Here is a 24,592-nt window from a genome sequence, read left to right as displayed (position 1 = left end):
TCCACATTCAGTAATGAGACTCCCCTGTTTCACATCCAGTCATCCAATCATTCTTCCCAGAATTGAAACACTCTGGTTGCATTCAGCGACGATTCAGCTCTTCTGGTTATCTGCTGCAGTATTTGTTCATGTTTAATATCACCCTCTGTGAATTTACTGCTTCTTGAATTGTGGAACCTGTTGGACCCTGAGTTCTTCTGACTTTTTGACTGCACCTCAGCTGACCCATCTGTGAAACTCCTGAAATTTGCTGATGACAATATTGTTGTTGGTCTGGAAAAGGGCAGTTAACATCTCAGCAGACCCCACACATCTGGGGCACAAACTTTTTAGACATTTACCTTCAGGTTGGCACAACAGAGCACCAGCTGACACAGAGTGACACAGACTGTCACACCAATGAAAACAATGAACACCTTACAGCCTGAGTATTCATCTACTCTGCTGTGAAACAAAATAAGCACATATGCATGACCACAACCTACCTTTTTTTTCTTATATTAAAATTGCTGGTGCATACTGTTCCTTTTATCCTTTATTGAGCACGTGAAATCAAAGTCAAATTTCATTGTTTCTGAATTGAGCTGAACTGCAAAGAAACTCAGTTTTTCTCAAAGTAAACCTGTATGCAAGCAGGTTATGTTCACTGAGTCTGTTACTATGGTGATAAACTCAGAATAAAAGCTCAATTTGCTGCTTCAACATGTAAAAATCTGTTGTCCTGGGGACTGATGGTGACATGCAAAACTTTACACAGATTAATGTTAGCATATTTTTGCTTTGGCCAAATAAGGTCCCGCATTGTGCCATCTGTAACCTTTTACCTGTTTGTGGTTGTATCTAAAAATATTCATAATGGCTGCACAGAGACATGAAACCATACTAACCACGCTGAGTTCATCCTGTAACACACATCTTTTTCACTGACTGAGTGAAGTTACAGAACATCAGCAAACACAAACATGCAGCAGATTGTTCAGGTCAGTGTGGTTCTGCTGAACGTTGTCTGGATTCTCTTATTTTTAACTCTGGATCCAGATTTCTCAGGTAAGAGCAACTAAAGAACCTGGACCTTAGATTGTTGCTGCCATTTATATGCAATATGTATGAACAAATATGTCTCTGGTAATTCAGACTTCTTGATGTTCCTTTTTTATCTTTGTAAGATCTCATTAACTGCTAATACTATACACTGAGTTATTTTGGTTCACGGGTTTTGGTGATCATGAATGTCATTTCACTTTCAGGCTTTTAAAGATTATAGAGGTGTCAAACTCCAGTCCTCGAGGGCTGGTGTCCTCTAACCTTTAGATGTTTCCCTGTTCCAACACAACTGGGTCTGGGCAGGGTGAGGCATAGTTAAGGAGAATAAGGATCACCATTAATTAATCCAAGGTATTAACGTGTTGCATATTGATTGAAGTGTTTTATGCTGAACTATTTTGATTTGAGGTTTGAATACTGTGGAAGTGCAACAAGTGGTTGTGCACAAGTTGGATGCGTTCGTCCTGCTGATTGCCAATCAGCCTGGAGTTAAAGCAGAACTATGGAAGATTTTCAATCAAAACAGACTGCAGTCTGGACTTTGTGGCCTGGCCACTCTGTTGTTTATTCCATCATTTTATTTCACTTGGGGTTTTTCCACCAAGCTCCTGCCTTAGAGTTTTATGACCCTTTGTTCGAGATTTGGGGCTATCAGCTGCTAGTAGCTAATAGCCGTGGTCAAGAAACGAACATGGAGTACGGTTTCATAGCGTAGTGGTTTTTGATCATCTTTCCAAGTTAATCCAAATTGTTGTTTTATTCTCATTTGTCCATAAACTGCTGATTTGATCTCCATCTACCCTCCCACACATATCCTTATTTTTGATTATTAGTGTGCACCTTTTTGTTGGACCACTTGTTTGCTGAATATTGGACCATTTGCACGTTGCTGGACGCCACCAGGCCTCCTGGCGTTTTCAGCCATTTTGTATCCAGGACAGCCCGTTCCTACAGATCCCGTCGGCCCCCGCGGCTGATAAGACCGGGGTGTCGCAGCCCTGAGGCCACCGTCAACTATATAACAGAAGATGAGACGACCCACCATTTGCCTTCAGCTGGAGACCGTGACACGGTTACCAACATCTGAAGCATCACCTGGAGAAGAGTCCCGAGTGGATTTCATTTATTCTCTCTCTCGTTGGCCAACGAAGAATTCATAACTGAGGTTTCTGGAATAAGAAGGCCAGAAATTTCACTTTGCCGATCGAAGACGTGAGCTTAACACGTAACAAAGTTGTATAACTCTTTGTGTGCTCACCTCACAGTGTTGGGGGACGTTTTATGACTGAGTATAACTGAGTTACAGTTGGAGCTGTGCCCCAACCTCCACTCATCACCACACCCCTTTGTCATATTATCATTTTTGCCATAACTGCTGGTTTGATCCCATACGCACCCACTGCTGTTTTGCTTTATTTTGTTTAGTTAGATATTTTACCCCCTTTTTGTGTAGAACTTTGCATGTTTGAGTAGGTGAAGATTATTAAATCGGAAGAGCGAGTGTATCAGGGCTGTGATTTAATAAATATTCACATAGATAAAGAGAAGGCGTTTTGTGTTTATTTTGTGCAAAAGTGATTCGTCAGTCAAGATAAGGTTGAAGTTCCACACGTTTCAGCAGAAACGGTCGATTAAACAGTGACATCTCTGGCAATAGTTATTAATTATTACTGAGTATTTAACGGTTATAATTATCAGAGGCGTTGAGCCACAATTACAACACCAGAAGACATCTCTGGTCTCGATTCATAAACGAGGATTTTGGTTAAGAAATAAATTTTGTCAAATTATGATTTTTAATTATAATTATTGATAAAGATTAATTAATCAATAATCATAATTCTAAAATTTTTGTAGAATAGTGCATGCTTAGTTAGGTGAACGTTGTTGGACCAGAATAGTTTGATTGTAAGTGGGACTATCGGTTTAATACATTTTCATATAGATAAAGAGACAGCGTTTGTGTTTATTTTGTGTAAGAGTGATTATGTGTCAAGAGAAGGTTAGCATCCCATCATTTGCTGAAAAGGTTGATAACACAGTGACATTTAGCGTGGTTTTGGTTAATAATTATCAATTATTAATGATAATTACCTAATTGTAACTATTAAGTGCTGTAAGCCCAATAATCACACCACCAGAATGTATCTCTGATCTTTATTTGTAAGAAAAGAGTTTTTGTTAGAGTTTATTGCTTCTAATTATGATCTTTAATTATAATTTTTGATAAATAGTTATAATCAATAATAATAAGTCCTACAGTGTGCAACTCATTTGTGATGTGTAAATGTGTCTCAAAAATGCAGTGACACATTGGCCTGGTTCAACTAAGGATTCCTTTGTAATATAATTGTAATTATGATTATTTGAATTATAATCATATTTTTGAAAGAATGACTACCAAATAGGGCTGCACGGTGGCACAGTTGGTAGCACTGTTGCCTTGCAGCAAGAAGGTCCTGGGTTCAATTCCCAGCCAGGGGTCTTTCTGCATGGAGTTTGCATGTTCTCCCTGTGCATGTGTGGGTTCTCACCAGGTACTCCAGCTTCCTCCCACAGTCCAAAGATATGCCTGTTAGGTTAATTGGTCAATCTAAATTGCCCTTAGGTGTATGAATGAGTGATTGCATGGTTGTTTGTGTGTTGCCCTGCAACGGACTGGCGACTTGTCCAGGGTATACCCCGCCTCTCGCCCATAGACTGCTGGAGATAGGCACCAGCTCCCCTGTGACCCACTATGGAATAAGTGGTAGAAAATGACTGACTGATTACCAAATAACATGATACTTCCTCTTTGGAAACTAACACTTGTATTTCACATTCAGTAAAATTCTTCTTCTTTGCCATGGTTATCTTTACATCTGGTGGGAGTCTTGCGTGTATTTCTAGAAATTTGCATATTTATTTACGGATGGGAACAGGGGGGTCCAGGCTTCAGCTGCAGTTGCGCTCTATTTTAATGCAAATTAGGATGTATGAAGGAAAGGTGTGAGGAAAAATGTGTATGCATGGTCTTTTACACGTCAGTTGTTTCCTGCTCTGCACTTTTCAAAATTTGTTCCATACACCAACTTTTAGTGTGAAAGCTGCACACCCTTTTAAGCATGAGGGCCCCTGGTTCAGAGGCAGCTCGCCAAGGAACTTTTAAGGAAATGATAAATGTTCTCTTCATTTGGCCTAACATTAATATTCAAGATGAGTAGATGTGAACTTGTGACCTGGACTGAAACAAATGGTTGTGTCTCTTCACCTGCAGTGTTTGTTCAGAGGAGAAGCAGCAGCTCTGATGAGGAGATGTTTATGAGGGAGTTTTGCCTTCAGCCTAGCTCTGATAGAAACTGGACATCTATAATACCTTCAGTTGAAGAAATCAACAACATCACAGAACTCCCCTGTAAGACCTAGTTTTGTTTAATATTGTGTGGAACAAGAAAAAAGTTTGTATTGTAAATACATACTGTTAGAACTGGAAACAGAATATAAGTATGTGAATCGCTTGGTTGGAGAGATCTTCTGCCTCACATCATCTCTCCAAAATTAAATTAGGGTTCATTTTAGAGTCAGCAAAACATTAAATTAGGTGATATGCATGTTTGTTCAACAAATTCTGCAAATATGAATCTTCTAAAATGTTTTAACATAAAATATAAAAATGAATTGCAGCTCAAAGAGGTTGTGCTGAATGCATTACTGGTCAAATATTATAGATTCAGTTTCGGACTTAAAGGTTCTCTTTATTCTCATGACTATTTACATTGTAGATTCTCGCAGAAGAAAAGAAAAATGTGAATGAACAAACATCGACTTATATAGTAAACAAAACACGTGACATAACTATAAACATCTTTTATATTTTAGATTCTTCAAAATAGACACTCTTTGCTTTGATTACTGCTTTGCTCTGTTGACATTCTCTTGTTGAGCTTCATGAGGTGGTCACCTGAAATGGTTTTCCAAATAGTCTTGGAAGAACTTCCCAGAAGTTCATTGAGAAAAGGTCAAATGTTAATATTTTAGTCATTACAGTGAAGAGCGGTTACTTTAAGGAATCTAAAATATAAAACATAAAACATATTTAAAGTTCTTTTGCAAGTTTTTGTTATACATACATATACATACATATACATTATATGTATGTATATGTACAGGTGTTGGACAATGAAACTGAAACACCTGGTTTTAGACCACAATAATTTATTAGTATGGTGTAGGGCCTCCTTTTGCAGCCAATACAGCGTCAATTCGTCTTGGGAATGACATATACAAGTCCTGCACAGTGGTCAGAGGGATTTTAAGCCATTCTTCTTGCAAGACAGTGGCCAGGTCACTACGTGATACTGGTGGAGGAAAACGTTTCCTGACTCGCTCCTCCAAAACACCCCATAGTGGCTCAATAATATTTAGATCTGGTGACTGTGCAGGCCATGGGAGATGTTCAACTTCACTTTCATGTTCATCAAACCAATCTTTCACCAGTCTTGCTGTTTGTATTGGTGCATTGTCATCCTGATACCTGGCACCGCCTTCACGATACAATGTTTGAACCATTGGATGCACATGGTCCTCAAGAATGGTTCAGTAGTCCTTGCATGCAACAGTCTGGGTGGTACGCTTCTTTGGGGCTTCTCCACACCGTAACTCTCCCGGATGTGGGGAAAACAGTAAAGGTGGACTCATCAGAGAACAATACATGTTTCACATTGTCCACAGCCCAAGATTTGCGCTCCTTGCACCAATGAAACCGACGTTTGGCATTGGCATGAGTGACCAAAGGATTGGCTACAGCAGCCCGGCCATGTATATTGACCCTGTGGAGCTCCTGACGGACAGTTCTGGTGGAAACAGGAGAGTTGAGGTGCACATTTAATTCTGCCATGATTTGGGCAGCCGTGGTTTTATGTTTTTTGGATACAATCCGGGTTAGCACCCGAACATCCCTTTCAGACAGCTTCCTCTTGCGTCCACAGTTAATCCTGTTGGATGTGGTTTGTCCTTCTTGGTGGTATGCTGACCTTACCCTGGATACCGTGGATCTTGATACATCATAAAGACTTGCTGTCTTGGTCACACATGCGCCAGCAAGACGTGCACCAACAATTTGTCGTCTTTTGAACACTGGTATGTCACCCATAATGTTGTGTGCATTTCAATATTTTGAGCAAAACTGTGCTCTTACCCTGCTAATTGAACCTTCACACTCTGCTCTTACTGGTGCAATGTGCAATCAATGAAGACTGGCTACCAGGCTGGTCCAATTTAGCCATGAAACCTCCCACACTAAAATGACAGGTGTTTCAGTTTCATTGTCCAACCCCTGTATATATATATTATGTGTATTTCATATGTGTTCATTCACAGTTTTGATGCATTCAGTGAAAATCTACATACAATTCAAATAGGTTAGTCATGAAGATAAAGAAAACCATTAAATGAGTGTGTGTAAAACTTTTGTCTGGTAGTGTACATTTGGCAGAGCATCTACACAGCACAATAGCAAAGATATTTTATCCCTGGAAGTTTTCCCCTTTTGTTACGTTTTATCTTCAGTGTTTTAAGTGACGGACCGACTCAAAGTGCTGCACAATTTACGGTGGAAGAATACGATACATGATTTTTAAGGGTTTTAACAGAATATAAAAATCTGAAAAGATTTTTTGTGAATTTGTATTGATCCCATTTACTCCCATTTACTGATAGCCTTGGATAAAACCAGTTTCCAAATTATTAATTTTTCTTTACCTCTATATAAATACAGCTGTTTTGTGAAATCCTAATAAAAATCCATTGAGGTTTAAAGGTGTAATGTGACAAATGTGAAAGATGTCAAGGGTTATGAATGAGGCACTGTACATGTTGATGTGAATACAAAGTTTGGTATAATTACATGTATAGTTTACCAACAAGTCTGTATTATTTGCAGTGAATGACAGGAGGAAAATACCACACAATGAAGAATCTAACTCAGGTGACAAGTTTCCCACATGTTCTCCACCTCAGCACAGTCCTGATCAAATGTAAGTAACATTATTGAAATTTAAGTGGAAGAGGTTGATGTCCGAAACTAAAGTGTAAAATTCTATGTTCTGCTGCACAACTTTCTAAAACAACATAGACAGTAGGCAAAAATAGGTGAACAGAACCAAATGTTTAGGTCAGATTTTTTTTTAACAGTGATGGAGAAAAGACTGATCTTGAACACACCTATGCATACAAAGGTGCAAACATTTTACTATGCCTTTCACAATATTTTCCTCTCATTCCTTTCATACATTTTAGGTTCCCTGACAAAGAGAATTGACCCTCAGACAGAAGGAGATTTAAAGGCGTGTCATTGATAATAATATAATTTCTTGATGAGACTGGGGTGGTTTTTAATACATGGTGATGCTGCCCATGTATCTTCTGTAAACTTTAGTAATGAGACATTTATCCAACTAGCTTAATCATGCTGATAAGATAAGTAGCTGGCTTTACACGGAACATAATTACTGACCTGATATGACATTAAGCCAGATGTTAACATGACTGGTACAGAAAAAATATGCTAAAGCCTAGATCAGGCTACCTGTAGCATTCAACCAGCCTCAAGAGCAACAGAAGTATTTATAGAAGCAGATATGTGACAGTACACCAGTACTGTGTTCAGGAGAATCTGTCTGATGAGAGATGTTTTCTCGCCAGATGCAACTAATATCTCACTTGAGTAAAACCTGTGCACTGGACTCAAAATATATGAAACAATGTTAAACATTTTTAAGTGTCTTTATTGTCATATATTCTGTATTATATATATACAGGGGTTGGACAATGAAACTGAAACACCTGTCATTTTAGTGTGGGAGGTTTCATGGCTAAATTGGACCAGCCTGGCAGCCAGTCTTCATTGATTGCACATTGCACCAGTAAGAGCAGATTGTGAAGGTTCAATTAGCAGGGTAAGAGCACAGTTTTGCTCAAAATATTGAAATGCACACAAAATTATGGGTGACATACCAGAGTTCAAAAGAAGACAAATTGTTGGTGCACGTCTTGCTGGCGCATCTGTGACCAATACAGCAAGTCTTTGTGATGTATCAAGAGCCACGGTATCCAGGGTAAGGTCAGCATACCACCAAGAAGGATGAACCACATCCAACAGGATTAACTGTGGATGCAAGAGGAAGCTGTCTGAAAGGGATGTTCGGGTGCTAACCCGGATTGTATCCAAAAAACATAAAACCACGGCTGCCCAAATCACGGCAGAATTAAATGTGCACCTCAACTCTCCTGTTTCCACCAGAACTGTCCGTCGGGAGCTCCACAGGGTCAATATACACGGCCGGGCTGCTATAGCCAAACCTTTGGTCACTCATGCCAATGCCAAACGTCGGTTTCAATGGTGCAAGGAGCGCAAATCTTGGGCTGTGGACAATGTGAAATATGTATTGTTCTCTGATGAGTCCACCTTTACTGTTTTCCCCACATGCGGGAAAGTTAAGGTGTGGAGAAGCCCCAAAGAAGCGTACCACCCAGACTGTTGCATGCCCGGAGTGAAGCATGGGGGTGGATCATTGATGGTTTGGGCTGCCATATCATGGCATTCCCTTGGCCCAATACTTGTGCTAGATGGGAGCATCACTGCCAAGGACTACCGAATCATTCTTGAGGACCATGTGCATCCAATGGTTCAAACATTGTATCCTGAAGGTGGTGCCGTGTATCAGGATGACAATGCACCAATACACACAGCAAGACTGGTGAAAGCTTGGTTTGATGAACATGAAAGGGAAGTTGAACATTTCCCATGGCCTGCACAGTCACCAGATCTAAATATTATTGAGCTACTTTGGGGTGTTTTGGAGGAGCGAGTCAGGAAACGTTTTCCTCCACCTGTATCACGTAGTGACCTGGACACTATCCTGCAAGAAGAATGGCTTAAAATCCCTCTGACTGCTGTGCAGGACTTGTATATGTCATTCCCAAGACGAAATGACGCTGTATTGGCCACAAAAGGAGGCCCTACACCATACTAATAAATTATTGTGGTCTAAAACCAGGTGTTTCAGTTTCATAGTCCAACCCCTGTATATATGTAATATGTACTATTGTCTGTACCTGCTTGTCTTGACGAAATCAAGTCAGATCTCCAGCCTGTCATGTTTTGAGGGAAGGTTCTGACCCACATGGGGAACCCTCAGGAGACAGTGATCAATGTTTAACAGGTAAAAAAAAATACAGAGCAGATGTTGACGTCTAAGGGTGTCCTGTAACACTGGCTGGACGTTCAGTGGGAGGGAAAGGTGGAGAGATGAATGCAATCGATGGTTTTGAAGAAGCTGTGATAAATGAGTTAGTGAACAGTTTGAATGTTCCGGTAGGTGGGAGCTGTTAGTTGCTGGTCATGGGATAAAGTGATCCAGGAGGTTATGTCTTTAGGGGAGTTGAGGTGCAAATCCAGGAAGTATCTCAGAGAGTATTTTCCAGACTGGAGCTTAGGAGGTAACCTTGAGGAACACAGAGGATCCCTTGGTCAAGCAGGGAACAAGGGAAACACAAAGAAAATCAGCACTAGGAAATTATATGGAGGGCTAAAGGTTATTGGGACATATTAATATTCTAAAATTATTGTAAGAAATAAGACATTTATGCATTTCTCTTGATTGAAATGTACGAGAACTTACTAAAGGGGGCCTTTAAAACTGAGATATGTACCAAAACGGATGATAAATTATCTTGTTACATTCCTATTTGCCATTCATCTTACAAGGCAAAGCCTGATGTTGGATGGAGACAAAGGGACACAGGAAGATTTTCCCCTTAAACTGCATTTAGCTTTAAGTCCTACAGTACAAATAATCCACAGAGGTACTCTGAGTATTTTTTACTTAGGGCCTTGCTTAGGTTAATAGGTGACTCATTGAATAATTCTAATTAACAAAAACAGTCCTGTTGCCTATTTGTTAAACAGAAGATTGTGTGTGTGCAGACAAACTATTTTGTTTTATTCTCAGAGATTTGGATGCATTTACTCTATCTCTCAAAATCAGGACATCATCAGACCCATTAAGCAGAAAATCCACCTCTGATCTCTCAGACCTGAACAAGAACGTGAGTATTTTCTCTAGCAAACATTCACCAAAGCAGATGATGCAAAGCAAGTTAAACAAAAGTCAAGTCTCTCAGTTAAGTCATTACAGAAAATGTATTGCTACATAAATGTGGCACTTAAAGCCCTGGTTGTTCTACCAGCACAATTCATATACTCCACAGTGGCCAGAAAAATGATTAACCACAGCAATGTAATATGTACAGCAAAGTTAAGATCTAACACACCTCAGCCAACACATCAAACGTCAGGATCCCAAATACCTTCACACATTAATTACATCATCAGAATACGGTCTCCTGGACATAAGGGCTTGTGGCTATAAACTACCCTACTTTATTTACTCATGAACAGATACTGAACCAACCCAATCAGCAGGAAATCAACCTGAGCCCTGTCATACCTGGACCAGCAAGTGAGTATTTATTCCAGCAGGTTTGCACCAAATCAGAAATCTTATAGTTTTAAACAACAAAACAAAGTCTAACTAAATAAAACTAATTACTACTTACAAGGATTGTTTTTGCCAGAATATATTTACTGATGTCTTATGCTTTTTATAACATGCATAGACATAGAACAAGCAACTGGTGGTGCATATTAAAAAGTCATCTATGTTGCAAGCAACTGTTTGCCTTTTAGTACACACATAATCTTCTCCAGTTGGAGGGCAGATAGCATCTGCCAAATCCCCTGGATGCCATTAGGCCTAAGATTGTTTTTTCCAAATCAAGGCCATACATTTTTTGGCATAAGTGCCCTGCCTTCCCATTACAAATTTATTTTGGTCTCTATATTGGGGAGGATTTTTTTGTAATCGTCTGCTAATATTTTACAAAGATTCTTAAATCTGAATTCAATAGAATAATGGGCGTTAGATTCTTACATTTATCTAGAGATTTTCCTGGTTTAGGCAGAAGATTGTTTAGTGTGGTATTTAAAGGAGGTAGATAGTTTGATTCAAACATTTCTAGGTGTGGGACTAGAAAATTTCTTCTTTAGTAAGTTTTGATTAAGTCTACTTTTTTTTATCTGACACGATAGGTACATCTATTTGACTGAGAAAGGTTTTTTAGTAGGTTGAGTTGTTTTTGTGCTTTATACAACTCCAGGTAGTAGTCCCTAAACTGTTAATTTCTATTGGATCCAACAGAGTCTATCCATTTGATTTAATTGATGTGATTAGCAAACATTAAACACTAAATCCTACTTTCAACAGCTACTAGAAACTCAGAATGATCCATGCATTATTTGCAATTAATGGGGAAATCACTGAAGCTGCTCTAGTCCAAAAATGCAGAAAATTGACATCACTACCCATTCAGGGAAAAGTCAAACTAAACCCTTTCACTCCTGCAGCAGAAAATAAGTATTTATTCAATCAGACATTCACCAATGCCATGGCCTTATTTTCAGGTGCAACCTTTCTTGATGTCTGCTGCTTTAAATTGTTCCGAAAACCCATAAACAAAAATGTCTTCACTTCATATTACTTGACTGGTCCCCCCCGCTGTCTCTTGACTGCAGCTATGTAAGTACAGCAAGCTGGGTTCCTGTCATTCACAGTAGGCTATTTACAAAATTTGCTGGGTTTTTTGTCTTAACTATACTCATATTAAAAGTGAAGTTTTAATTGTTATTATGCATATTTTATTTCCTCTTTTATGGACAAAAATATAAATTATGTGCATTTATTTTCTTTCAGTTTAAAAACAAAAAGGTCATACCACATCTGCGTGGATCCAAATCAACCCTGGGTGAAGAGGATTCTTAATCTTCTGGTGAAAAGATCCTTTTAAAGGAGGTGCCTACTGTCATGCTTTATCAGATCATGTGACGTAGAATGAAACGTATGTAGCAAAGCAATCACGATTTCATCAGTGCTATTACAATTCAAGTAAACAACGATTTTGCTTTCAATATACAATCATTGTTGGTTTTTCAACAATTTCTTCTGAAAGCATTGTATAACAAATGTCCTACAGCAGTAATTGTAACCAGTAGTGGGATTGGCAAAAGACAATATCATTAACATTTTCTTAGGTTATGTTCAATAAATCTAACTTTTGTCTAATGGTTCTGATTTTTCAATACTAGAAAGGCACATTCATTTGTATAGCATTTGCACACATTACAATTCAATTTAAAAATAAATAAATAAAATCTGATTATATAAGCTAATACAGTGTTTTTTAAGAAACTTTTAAAATATAATTAGTTCAGTCCTGACCAAATTGAGCCAGCAGTTTGAGCACATCCCAGGTTTGATCACAATACCATTTACTTAACAACAGCATTAATTTATTGTAATTAGAGTTTTAAGCACAACTTAGTAAATCTGCACACCAAAGACATGATAATGTGTTTGAGGTGTAATCGTGTGTAATAAGCTCATAACTCCCCTATCTCTTTTTGGGCTGGCTCTTTGATCATGCTTTTCTGTTCAGTATTTTTTAAATGGATTTAGGAATTAATATCTATTAGCTAAAAGTGGAATGTCAGAGCAAAGCTTCCTATTGTTGAAGCACTTTTCAGGATTCAGTTCAATTCAGTTTTATTTATATAGCGCCAATTCACAACACATGTCATCTCAAGGCACTTTACAAAGTCAATTCAGTCAAATCACCCAGATTTCAAGCCAGGTACATACATTCCAATTAATTCTAACTATCAAACAGTGCAGTTAGATTCAGTTATTTATTCAAACTGGTTAAAAAGTCTTTCTATCTAAGAAAACCCAGCAGATTGCATCCAGTCAGTGACTTATAGCATTCACTCCTCCCGGATGAGCATGTAGAGACAGTGGGCAGTCACTGGCGTTGACTTTGCAGCAATCCCTCATACTGAGCATGTATGTAGCGACAGTGGAGAGGAAAAACTCCCTTTTAACAGGAAGAAACCTCCAGCAGAACCAGGCTCAGTGTGAGCAGCCATCTGCCACGACTGACTGGGGGTTAGAGAGAACAGAGCAGAGACACACAAAGAATACAGAAGCACTGATCCATGAGTACTTCCTATAGGAAGGAAAAGTAAATGTTAGAGGATGTAGCTCCTTTAGTCGTTTCATCTAGAAAGAAAGAACAGATAAACTTTGAGCCAGTTTTCAAGGATAGAGTCTGAAAGAGAGCACATAGAGTTAGTCACAGTAGAAGCTCAGTCAATTGCTATGTCTAGGAGAAAGAAAGGGTTAAACACTGAAAGACAGCGCCAAGTGGATCATCTGTAGAAGGTGAGCATTAAGTTGTTGGCAGCAGAAGCTTGGACGATGCCCCTCTCCAGAAAGGTGTCACAGGTAGACACAGAGTCAGGTCAGGTGTAACTTCTAGGAAGACAAAAGAGAGAGAACATAAAGTTGAAAGCTGAAATAACGCATATAATGCAAAATTGGAGAGTAGTATGAGAATGTAGCAAAGAGAGTGAAAGTGGTCATTATGTCCTCCAGCAGCCTCAACATATAGCAGTTTTATATGTGTACAGATTTGTTTGGTTTCTTTCTTGATGTTTAATTGTTCTCAGTTTAAGTGGCAAAGCCTCCTTATTATAATAATAATAATAATAAATTGGAGAAAACCTTTAAAATTAACACTGATTGAAAAACAGACATGGAGCAGGTAGTAGTTAGTGTAGTTCATAAAAGGAACCAATGAATAGCAATGACAACCAGAAAGTATAAACACTGAGGGAGAGTGGAGAATGGACCAGTCAACCAAGGGTGCTAATCAAGGAGCAATCAGGAGTGGCTGGTGGTAGCAAATTGCAGGCTACTGAAGGAGGGAGGTTAATTAACACGGAAGATCCGTGAATGTAACAGAATGGGCATACGTATACAATGGAATGAATAGCAACTAAGGAACATAACCGACAGGGAGAAAATAGATCTACCAAAACACCGAACAGGAATCCCGGGAAGTAACAAATCTGAATGTCTGTCTTTTAGTGTTTAACCCTTTCTCTCTCCTAGACATGGTAATTGACTGAGCTTAACTGTAACAAACTCTATGTGCTCTCTTTCAGACTCTAACCTTGAAAACTGGCTCAGAGTGTATCTGTTCTTTCTTTCTAGGTGAAACGACTAAAGAAGCTACATCCATTAACATTTACTTTTCCTTCCCATAGAAAGTACTCCTGGATCAGTGCTTCTGTGTTATTTTTGTGTGTCTCTGCTCTGTTCTCTCAAATCCCCAGTTGGTCGTGGCAGATGGCTGCTCATACTGAGCCTGGTTCTGCTGGAGGTTTCTTCCTGTTAAAAGGGAGTTTTTCCTCTCCACTGTCACTTGCATGCTTAGTATGAGGGATTGCTGCAAAGTCAATGCCAGTGACTGTCCACTGTCTCTACATGCTCATCAGGGAGGAGGGAATGCTGCAAGTCACTGACTGGATGCAATCTGCTGGGTTTCCTTAGATAGAAAAAACTTTTCTTTTTTTTTATTCAACAATTTGAATAAAAAGCTAACTCCGACTGCACTGTTCAATTGTTAGTATTAATTGGAATGTATGTACCTGACTGTTGTGAAGTGCCTTGAGACAACATGTGTTGTGAATTGGCGCTATATAAATAAACTGAATTGAATTGAATTGAATTGAACACCAAAATAAATCTAATATGAGACACTGTCAGATCATGTCATCACCACCCACTTGGCTGCCCTATAAAAAAAAAAGGAAGCAAAACACAAAACTATATAATCAAGGCAGGTGGAGGCAGTCTTTGAAGAAGGGCAAAACCAAAACACAAAACTATGTGACCAAGGCGGGTGGAGGAAGCATCGGAAGGAGGACAAGTACCAAAACACAAAAGAGAGTTCAGGTGGACAACAGGGAGGTCATCCCGAGTAGGCCCAGTTCAGGTGGATGGCTAGGAGATCGACGGCGGCTTAGAAGAAGACGGAGGTTGACGGCAGCTGAGAAGGAGCCTTAGAGGTCGGGGAGGGTAGAGGATCCTCTCTTTGGTGGCCGACGGCTTGGGAGCTCGGGAGACTTAAACCCATGGAGGAGTCTGGGCAACTTGGGACCACAGAGGAGTTGGGAGCCTCGAAACCACGGTGGAGCGCAGAAGCCTTGGAACCACGGTGAAGCTTGGGAGCCTTGGAACAATGTAGAAGCTTTAGGGAGGGGTTGAACCTTCGACGAGGCAGCGGATCATCTGGGCAGATCATCTGTGCAGTCTCTGCAGTGGTGCCCAGAAGATCTGAGGCATTGGGAAGACCCACACAGGAGCTGAGGAGTTTGGAAGACCCTCAGAGGCAGGAGCTGAGTCGTTCAGCTGACCCTCAGTGGAAGAAGCTGAAGCGTCGATCTTACATCTTACAACGCCATCTGCAACATGCAGAGAAGGTAGAGGCAGGCCCATCAGCAGCATTCTAGAGACACGTGTGGGCTCCCCTGCTGCACTCAGGTGATGTGCAGGAAGTTGCATGGATGGGACAGGTGCAGCCATCTCCCGCCAATGACCACTGGAGGAAGCTGAAGGAGCGGAATAGAGCGGTGGAACATCCTGGGCTTGGAAGCTGGAAGGGTGGGTCCAACCCTTGGAGGCAGGAGGGAAGAGTTCTGCCAGAGCTCTCTGAGACTAAGCCTCGAGGTTTGTTAAGTTAATCTGGGGGAAGAAAACTCCCCCATTCCTCCACCCAGGACCTAAGTTGATTGGCCATGTCCAATCTCCTCCAGGGTGAACTTTTTGTCACAAGCAGCCATTGGAATACACCCATAATGACTAGGACCTGCTTAAAGGCTTTATCCAGGTGGTCCAAAAAGTGGCTGTCTGCTTGGCCCAGGTGATGACCAGAAGGCCCTGCTGCTGCTGACGTAGAGTGCTCGGCGGCTGCTGCAGACGTGGAAGGAAGGTGACACCGGTGCCTATGGCAGGACGAAGAGGTGGCAGCAGGCCGACAGAAAACATAATCCGTTTCCATGAACGCAGGTAATGAGGCAGGGAATGGTTGAGGCAGAGAGGAGCAGTTCTAGCCCGTTCTGTACCCTGATGTTGCCAGCACCAAACTGGAATCCCAATAGTGTCTTGCATCTACTCCAGCAACAGCGGAGAAGGCTGGACCTCTATCTTCTTGCCATATGGGGCCCTGGCCTTATCCTTCTGCTGCCGGATCAACCGGATCAGCTCTGTAGCTTGATTGTCTGCTTGCTCCTGTTACATGGTTCCTTCTGTCCTTCTGTCTTCTTGTCGGACTAACATGCAGAACAATGCTCAGGATCAGCATGCTAAGTTGCAAAGTCTCTTTATAATAATAATAATAATAATAGGCTGGTAAAAAAAACTTTAAAGGTAACACTGATTATAAAACTTAATTATTGGTAGTTTGTCTTATATGAGGAGCTTCTGGTATAAAGCCCGGAGTAGAAGCTCCCTCCTGAGCAATTGTGCAGTTTAAGCATCCTGAGGCACAGTGTACTAGTGCTCCATAGTCAGGGGCCTAGTGCTACCTTGGAATTTTGTTGATACAATTACACAATGCACTTCCACTGGCTGGGGGAAAAGAAGAAAGGAATAAAATCCTTTACCAGCGGAAGTCTGAGTCCTCCTTCCAAGGCTTGGCCAAATCCTACAGGTCTTTATTACATTATTAGTTGCTACAAACCTTGAATAAACCTAACTGCTCTCTTTAAGCTTAGTTTTACTCACCACATTTAATTTGCTACAAACCTGTCACTTAAAATAACATTGTTTTAGATATAAATGTGTTAGTGTTAGTACACATTGATGTTTTCTCAACGTTAGACACTGAATCTTTTTTACTTCTGGGTTTTTAAAAAGCAATGCAGGCTACAAGCAACAGGAAAATTTAAAATATAGCATGCTTTGGGCCCTATAAGGAGCAATATTATTATTATTATTGTTGTAATTATGAATATATTATTTAATATTTAATGTTAATATTTTAATATTTATTAAATAATATTTCGGTCTGTTAAGAGATGTCCTGTGAATACCATCCCTATACCCAATAAGTGGTATAGGGACAAAATTGAAAGGGATGAGACGAGCTCTGACATTATTGAACAGCAAAACTGCAGACACATGGAATGAATTCACACAATTTCTTAAAATACAAGAATTTATTAACAAAAATAAGTCAACTCAGAGTCAAACATATTTCAATCAACAAACTCTTCACCATGGTAAAACAATCAACTAAACTACCAAGCAGCATTAAGAAATAAGGAAGACTACTGGGCTATGTAAAATATTAACAAGTTGATCAAAGATGGTTGAAAATCATGACCGAAAGAGTGATGCAACATTACCATGCAATGTTATTTATGTTTGAGAACCAAGGATTATCTTGAAGAATCTGGTAGTGAAGTTAAGTTAGTCTTGGAACTAACTTAGGCAATAATCAGCATACCTTTAGACAACCCTTCATAATGCAAGATCAGATAAAATATCATTTTAATAAAATAATATTTTAAAGAATAATCTGCTGAATAAAACCAACCTTCTGGTTGACCAATTCTCAACGGTGGGGAATTAGTTGCCTTTATTTATTAAAATATTTAAAGAAATATTATTAAGGAAATAGTAAAATAATATTTAAGGAAATATTATTTTGAAAAAGAAACAAATCTTTCTGGAGAAATGGGGCTTAATTGTGTTTACTTAGTTATCAAGTTTAGTAAAATATTTAGGGAAATATTGTTTTACTGGATTGAAAACTAACAACCTTTTTGGGTAAACGATCTTTAGCTGTGTGTGGTTGAAGCTAACAAAAGACGCTTATAGCTTATCATCAGAATCAAACACATATACCTTTAAAATACCATTAATAAAAGGGGTTAAAATGCATAAGCATGGACGGCGCGTTATGGTTGATCTTCTGTGTTTAAAATCACCCTTTAAATAAAGTTTGTCTTAACTTAAAAAAAAAAAAAAAACACAGAACACAAACTGAGCACATGTGCTGGCACTAAGATAGCTGAATTTCACACCAACAAAACCAAACTTCATAAAATGAAAAAAATTTTCATTATTTCATTCTAAACTACTTCTCTCTCTCTGCCCAAACCTAACCTCTCAGGTGAACCGTGCTCAGGCAAAGTTGTCCGAGGCGACGAAGTTGAAGAAAGCATCCACAGTGAACAAAGGGTTAGTTTGCAGCTAACCTACGTAACCGTGGGGAGGGACGGCTCGCTCTGTCGGCCGGCCAAACTGAACGTTACTGCTGTAACCATGGTGATGCGGTCCCGTTGTCCTTCCTTCAGACCCGGAAAACTGCTCCACTCAGCGTTGTAGAGACAGGGTCTCTGCAGGGAACTCTCTATAACACAGTTTGCATCTGTAGACCTCAGAGAGAAAAGTCAAGCCACGCTTGTACCTTAATTACCCCCGTTCATGAATGAATACCGGATACACAAACAGCTATCCATTCGTACTTAGTGCATATGATTGCGTGATCGTATGACACTCTTGGATCCAGTTTGAACAGTTATGTCTGTTTGCCAGCAAAGAGACATTAGCGCGCTGTGTCCCTCCTTCCAGATCCGCTAGGACCAGTGTGAAGAAGCAGAATATCTGCGAAAGCGGTCATTTTATTTGGACAGTGACATCACGGGAAGTCCACTGTTACCCCTTTTCCTGGCTGTGCTGGAAGTAGGTTAATGCGATTTATTTTGAAAGTTCCAGGAAAGTTCGGACCGGAATTTCATGTTGTAACCATGGCTGTGGTTGTTGGAATAATTGTATATAGATTTATCTTATATTTCCTCTCTTGTTGTTAACTCTGCTATTTTACCTTTATAACCTTTCATGATGTATGTGTAAGTAAACGTGATGAGTTGTTTGCAGGCAAGGAGGAAAGGTGGAATCGGGATGACGCAGTCACAGTGGGAACTCATCACAAGGATAACAGCTGATTGCACATACCTTAAGATTATGGAGACTATGCAAGCTTTGTTTGTACAAGATAATGGTTTGTGTGACCTGTGTCACGTTGCTGCTGTATCTTTCCCCATCCTATAGAGCAGCAACATTTATTGTAACTAGGGACCACCCTGAAGATAATAAAAAGACAGATGTTTTTCAGAGCAGTAGGAAATTTGTAACTAAAAGCACATCTCTGTCCGTTCTACTTGCAATGAGTAAGAAACTAATTATTTTGTCTTTCTCTTCTTTTTGTGATGTTATAAGTATTTTAGGTTGTTTGAAGTGGTCCCAACATTGTAATTATTAAATTTTATTGATATAGGGAGGCTTGCAACTTACCATGCTGAACCCGAGCATTGTTCTGCACGTTTGTCCAAAAAGAACACAATCCATCATGACAGAAGGAACCAGTCAACAGGACCAAGCCAGGGGCGGAGATAGACTTTTATCATTGGGGGGCCAGAGGGGGCCAGGGCTATCTCATGGGGTCCATAGACTATCAAAATGAATTCGTCTCTCTAACTTTTGAACAATGACACCATTGTGATGAAGCTTTGAAATATTCCAGATTTGGAGCTCAAGCAATGTCCAATCATTAAAAAGTATAAAAAGAGGATTAGAAATGGATATCACACTTATAACTCCTGTAATTGTTAATATTAATGTAGATGTTACTGCTTTTATTGGTAGAAATATTGTTGCTTGTGTGTAAATAGAATGTATAATATATTTTTTGTAAAGAAATCAATAATATTGAAAGAAAATATATAACTTGTAACACATTATCCTAATGTAACCAGTATTAGATCAATATATATATATATATATATATATATATATATATATATATATACATATATGTTGTAGCGACCATCAGGTTCCATCTCTTTGGTCGCTTCTGGGTTTGGGCGGATCCAGGTTCCTACGTGCTTACAAACAATGTCCAGACTGGGAAATAAGTTGTGGGGTGCTCCCATTTATTGAACAGCTTTCAAATAGATGATAATCCAACATCAAAGTGATGGTCTGGAATAGCAGGCATGATGGATAGCATACTGTGGTAAGCGTGAAGTATAGAGACTAAACATGATCAACAGAGTGGTGAAAACCGTAGGACCTTCCCTAACCCAAACCCTCTGCCTTCTCACCTCTGCACCTATATACACCAAAAATTGAGTACTGGTCAACATTTTTTTCTTTTCATGTTCTTTTTTACCCCCTTCTGTTCTTTTTTAACACTGTATCTGCATATTATGTATTCAAAGGAGACCTATACGGATAAAGCAGGTATAGAACATAGATGGATGGATTTATTCAAACACAAATCAATGATAAATAAAATTGTAAAACCGATAAGGCAGCAAACTAGCAGGTTTCAGTTATGTAGAATTACCACTGGTTCCTTTCGGAGGAACATAAGCAGAAGTGGACACGGCTGGCAAGAGGTCAGGGGTATCTCCTGGGACTGGCTCTTCTTGCTCACCATCATCTTGGTCAGAGGCAGAGGCCTGAGTCAGAAGCCACAGAGGCCTCTGCCTCTGAAGCCACAGAGGCCCCAGAGGCAGAGGCCTCTGTAGCTTCTGACTCCTCCCTCGATAGAACTATATTAAACCAAAAATATGAGTATTTTTAAAATAAAAACACAACCACAATTTTATCAAAAACAACACACAGCAGCAAACAACATTTCAAAATAATGTAAAACTTGAGGTAACTACTGAACTGGGTATTGACTGTTTCTGTAGATACTCTGACCTGGTGATGGTTGGCTGACATTTCCTCTCCTGACTGGTCCCAGGATGTGAGCCATCAGGGCTGCTGATACCAGAGCAGAATTCTATTTGATTTGTGCCTGATTTGCATCTTTTTAAAAAGAAGTCGTGTATCCCTGTATTTTCATTCTCAATCATATTAGTCATATCACTTCAAGTACTACTTACACAATGTTATCAATTCCCACCTATTACCTCAAAACGTCATGGCAAACAGATTGTAGCTGTAAATTGAGTACTCAAACTGTTAGTAAGTAAAGTTTATTTGCATGGAATACCTAGAAAGTTATGAGCCTTTGAACAAAACTTTTCAGCTTCTTGACAGGGTGGCATAATCCTGTTACATTTCACCTAACCATCAGAGCAACAATCCGCTAGCAGGCTGATTGTCTGCTAATTTTATTGCTCTTAAATCATTAGAGAAACACATTTATGTGCAACAACCTGTATTAAATGAAGAAATAAATGAGGAGCGAATGTCTGTAGCGACGGGTAACGTTAGTTTGATGCTCTCGACTTGTAGTTGTTGCTGAACTACCAAAACTGATCTCCTATGTGAACACAGAAATTATTTTAAACATTGCCTTATCAGGAAACCACCGTTAAACGTACTTTTTGGTATGTAATCTTGGAGTCAAACAGGTTGTACAGTGTTCCTCTACACTGTGATCCTCTGCATCTCCTCCTCGCAGGTCTCATCTTCTTTACTTGGCTCTTCTTCTTCTTGGGTTTACTAGTGGTTGGCAAAAACCTGAAGTTGTACATTGCGGCCACTAGCTGGTCCTTCCCCTCGTTACACAGTGAAAATGGGGGAAGTTACATGGTACTTACTACTCTGGCCATGAGTGTGGAGCGCTGTGCTGCTATTAAAGTTACTGTGTTACGTTGTCACATTAAAGTAATCTGCGTGAAATGAAAAAAAGAAAAAAAAACAAAAACATAAATAAACTAAATACTAATAACGTTTGTATTAATGTATATGCAAGAATGTCGTATTTATGTTTTTATGTCTAAAATGATCCACTGGGATAATTATCTGGACCACAGCCCAGCCAGAACTTTATAAAATAAGGCTCAGGGGTTCTGATGTGAGGGGTTGGAGCAGGAGAAGCAGAGAGAAGACACACTGCTGTCTGGATGGTAAAGCTCCAAAGTTTGCCTGAAGAAGTTACAATTTTGGGCTTTATGAAAAGGTTTTTGTCTGAGCCATGGTAATAACGAGGACCAGGACTTAAAAGCGCAAAACCACAAACATTTGACCTTTGAAGTTAGTTTTAGGTTGGATATTGCATATTCGTGCTCTGCAGATTCAGCGGTCTCGTCCTCCTGTTTGGTCCGCGGCAGGCAGTCTGATAACGGGGCAGCTGCTCTCTGGCTGCAAGGACCGTAAATACATTTTCGAACCAAACACGTTGTTTCATGGTGGTATTGTTTTGTATGTTTTGGGGGAAATGTTTGTGCCTCTGAACAGCTGATTTTATGTGTGATCAGCTGGTTTAGGATGTTATTATATACAGCGCTCTGCCTGCATGTAATTCAGAAAGGTGATTTGTCCTTTTTCTTTTCTGTCAGCCTTCAGTCATGGTTTATGACTCGTGAATGGTAAAATTACGTGTTTGACCTGCTCCAGCCATGGTGGTCCTTAATATTATTGTAGATGCTCTTGAGTTTGATTAGCTTTTCCTGCACTGCCTCAACGAAAACCTTCTCATTTCTCATCCTCCCACTGCCAATCAGTGAAAAGCAGTCTGGTCACGTCACATCTGAAAATATCAAAATAAAAGGACCTTTGGTTCTTTTTATTCAGACGTGAAAGATTTGGTGTCATTTACTCACTGCATTGTGCCTCACTCATTATGTTCTAATGTTTAGCAAATATTTGAACAGCTTTGCTATTTAGAATTGACAACAAAGTTGAATAAAAACATGGTCTCCCTATATTATTTAAAAATTTCTGACTCAAGGTTAGGCCGGATTAGTAATCCCAGGGGACCCTGGGCAATGAGGCTGAGAGGCCCCCCTCCCCTCCCAACCCTAACTCCCACACCCTCCAAATCAGGTGATGACAAAGTTTTTCATACCCAACAAACTGCTGACACCTGATAGAACCTTTGGCAGACTTCACACACACATGCACACTGCTAAGGCCCACCTTAAAGCTTAATGACTAGTCCAGCTGAAAGTATGCCTTTCCAATATGAGAAACCAAGTACTACCATCTCACTCAGAAATCTCATGACAATGATGTAATGAATTAAATCCTCCCAAACCAGTGCATGGCTCAAGGTTATGGCAATATAGGGTTCACTGAAGCTTGTTTCAAGTTTCTCTAGCACTTTGACTCACCTTCCCGTGTCCTCCTCCTCAGGCTCCTGACCAGTTTGATCCAGTCTCCAGTTCCTGGCTACTTCTGAACCAAGTATGCCCCTGACTTCTGGATTGAAGTATTTTGTTTTTTTCTGGATAAGTCTTCTGGATTCAAGTTTCCTGTCCGGACTACCTTCTGGCTGACAGCTTCCAGGCTCAACGACGAACCGGCTCAAGTCATCAGCAAACCCTGTTCACCCCCCAATGTGCTCTGAGGCAAGCTTCTTCACCAGTTCTCCTCTCCATCACCCAGCCCTTCATGGATGCTGAAGAAACCAAGCTTCCTAGAAACTTCTTTGTGCCTCAAAGCCCAATTCTCCTGGATAAACTTATCTCACCAAAGCCACTCCTGTGCAGAGCTCCCAGACTCCACATCTCCATTCCCCCTGGTGGTTCACTTTCTCATTCCTGTAAGAAAGAATCTAGCAAAACAATAATCACTTACCTTATTATTCTAAACTCACCTGTTTCCCTTTTCTCTGTGCTGTTGGCGGGTTCCCGATTCCGGATCTTAGAATTATTCCCCTGTGTAAAATAAACATCTTAAATCTCTGTGGGTTTCTCAAGTGTTATTCTTTTTTTTTTTTCTTTTTTTTTTAACCGTGTCCTGTCCGGCAGAGTAGCGCTCAGAATTGTTGTCTGAGTGCCAAGAAATTGCCCAAAAGATTTACTTTCACAAGCGGAGCATCACAGCTAATGCTTTAAAGCTCTGCTTAATATTTATAAAAGAAACTTTATTATAAATTTCTTTGTGAATATTTCAATTGGTACGGACACCGAGACTGAAATGAAAAGGAAAAAAAAAGCTCGAAAAAGAGAGAGATGGGGCAAAAGGGAAAAAGGGGAGAAAAGGAGGAAAGAGTGGAGGAGAGAAAGGATGAAGAGAATACAAGATTACACCCTGCTTGCTTATACACCTGCAGCTGTTTTTTTTTTTTTTAACAAAATAGTATACGGTAATTCTGAATATAAAATGTACTTAGGGACACTGAGGAGATCCGAGCCACAGACATCCAAAGGCCCCCCAAAGCACAGGAACCCTAGGAGAACAACCGCCGGGACTACCGCAACCCCCCCAGAGAAGAGCAGTGGAGAGTCCCAGGGGAACCACCCAGCAGCGACAGTGCAGAATCCCCAGGGAGCCGCAGCGACGAGCCCACAGGCCACGCGGGCAGCTGTCCACGCCCGAGCAGATCCAGCCATGGACCTAGAGACCCAAGACCACCACCACCCAGGGGGCCAGGCCCCGGCAAGCGGCCACCGGGAGTGGAGCCAGCACTGTGGCGACCACCCTATTACCCTGCAATGATAAGATGGTACAGATGGATGGTTTATTAGTGCAATACGTACATCAGTAACAAGGGGACACAGTATTTCTGAGGAAATGCAACCTAGAGGTAAGAACACTGAGGTTTAACCTGAGATCCAGCTGATGGTCTCTTTGTGAAG

The 24,592-nt window shown here is 40.1% G+C and overlaps 1 protein-coding gene across 1 annotated transcript; it reads left to right on the top strand.

The window, feature by feature from the left end:
* The first annotated feature begins 915 nt into the window (after window positions 1-915).
* On the top strand, window positions 916-23,695 carry LOC124881079. The gene is made up of 8 exons (XM_047386571.1): window positions 916-1,047; window positions 4,301-4,438; window positions 6,965-7,058; window positions 10,071-10,131; window positions 10,484-10,544; window positions 11,546-11,660; window positions 11,835-11,933; window positions 23,145-23,695. Exons 1-7 carry the CDS (start codon window positions 963-965, stop codon window positions 11,926-11,928), a joined length of 648 nt encoding a protein of 215 aa, XP_047242527.1. The 5' UTR covers window positions 916-962; the 3' UTR covers window positions 11,929-11,933; window positions 23,145-23,695.
* Window positions 23,696-24,592: the final 897 nt, after the last annotated feature.

The sequence above is a fragment of the Girardinichthys multiradiatus genome, chromosome 14 (assembly GCF_021462225.1).
Source record: "Girardinichthys multiradiatus isolate DD_20200921_A chromosome 14, DD_fGirMul_XY1, whole genome shotgun sequence".
NCBI lineage: Eukaryota > Metazoa > Chordata > Actinopteri > Cyprinodontiformes > Goodeidae > Girardinichthys > Girardinichthys multiradiatus.
The sequence above is the reverse complement of the archived record's forward strand: the minus strand, read 5'-3'. Positions and strand labels throughout refer to the sequence as shown.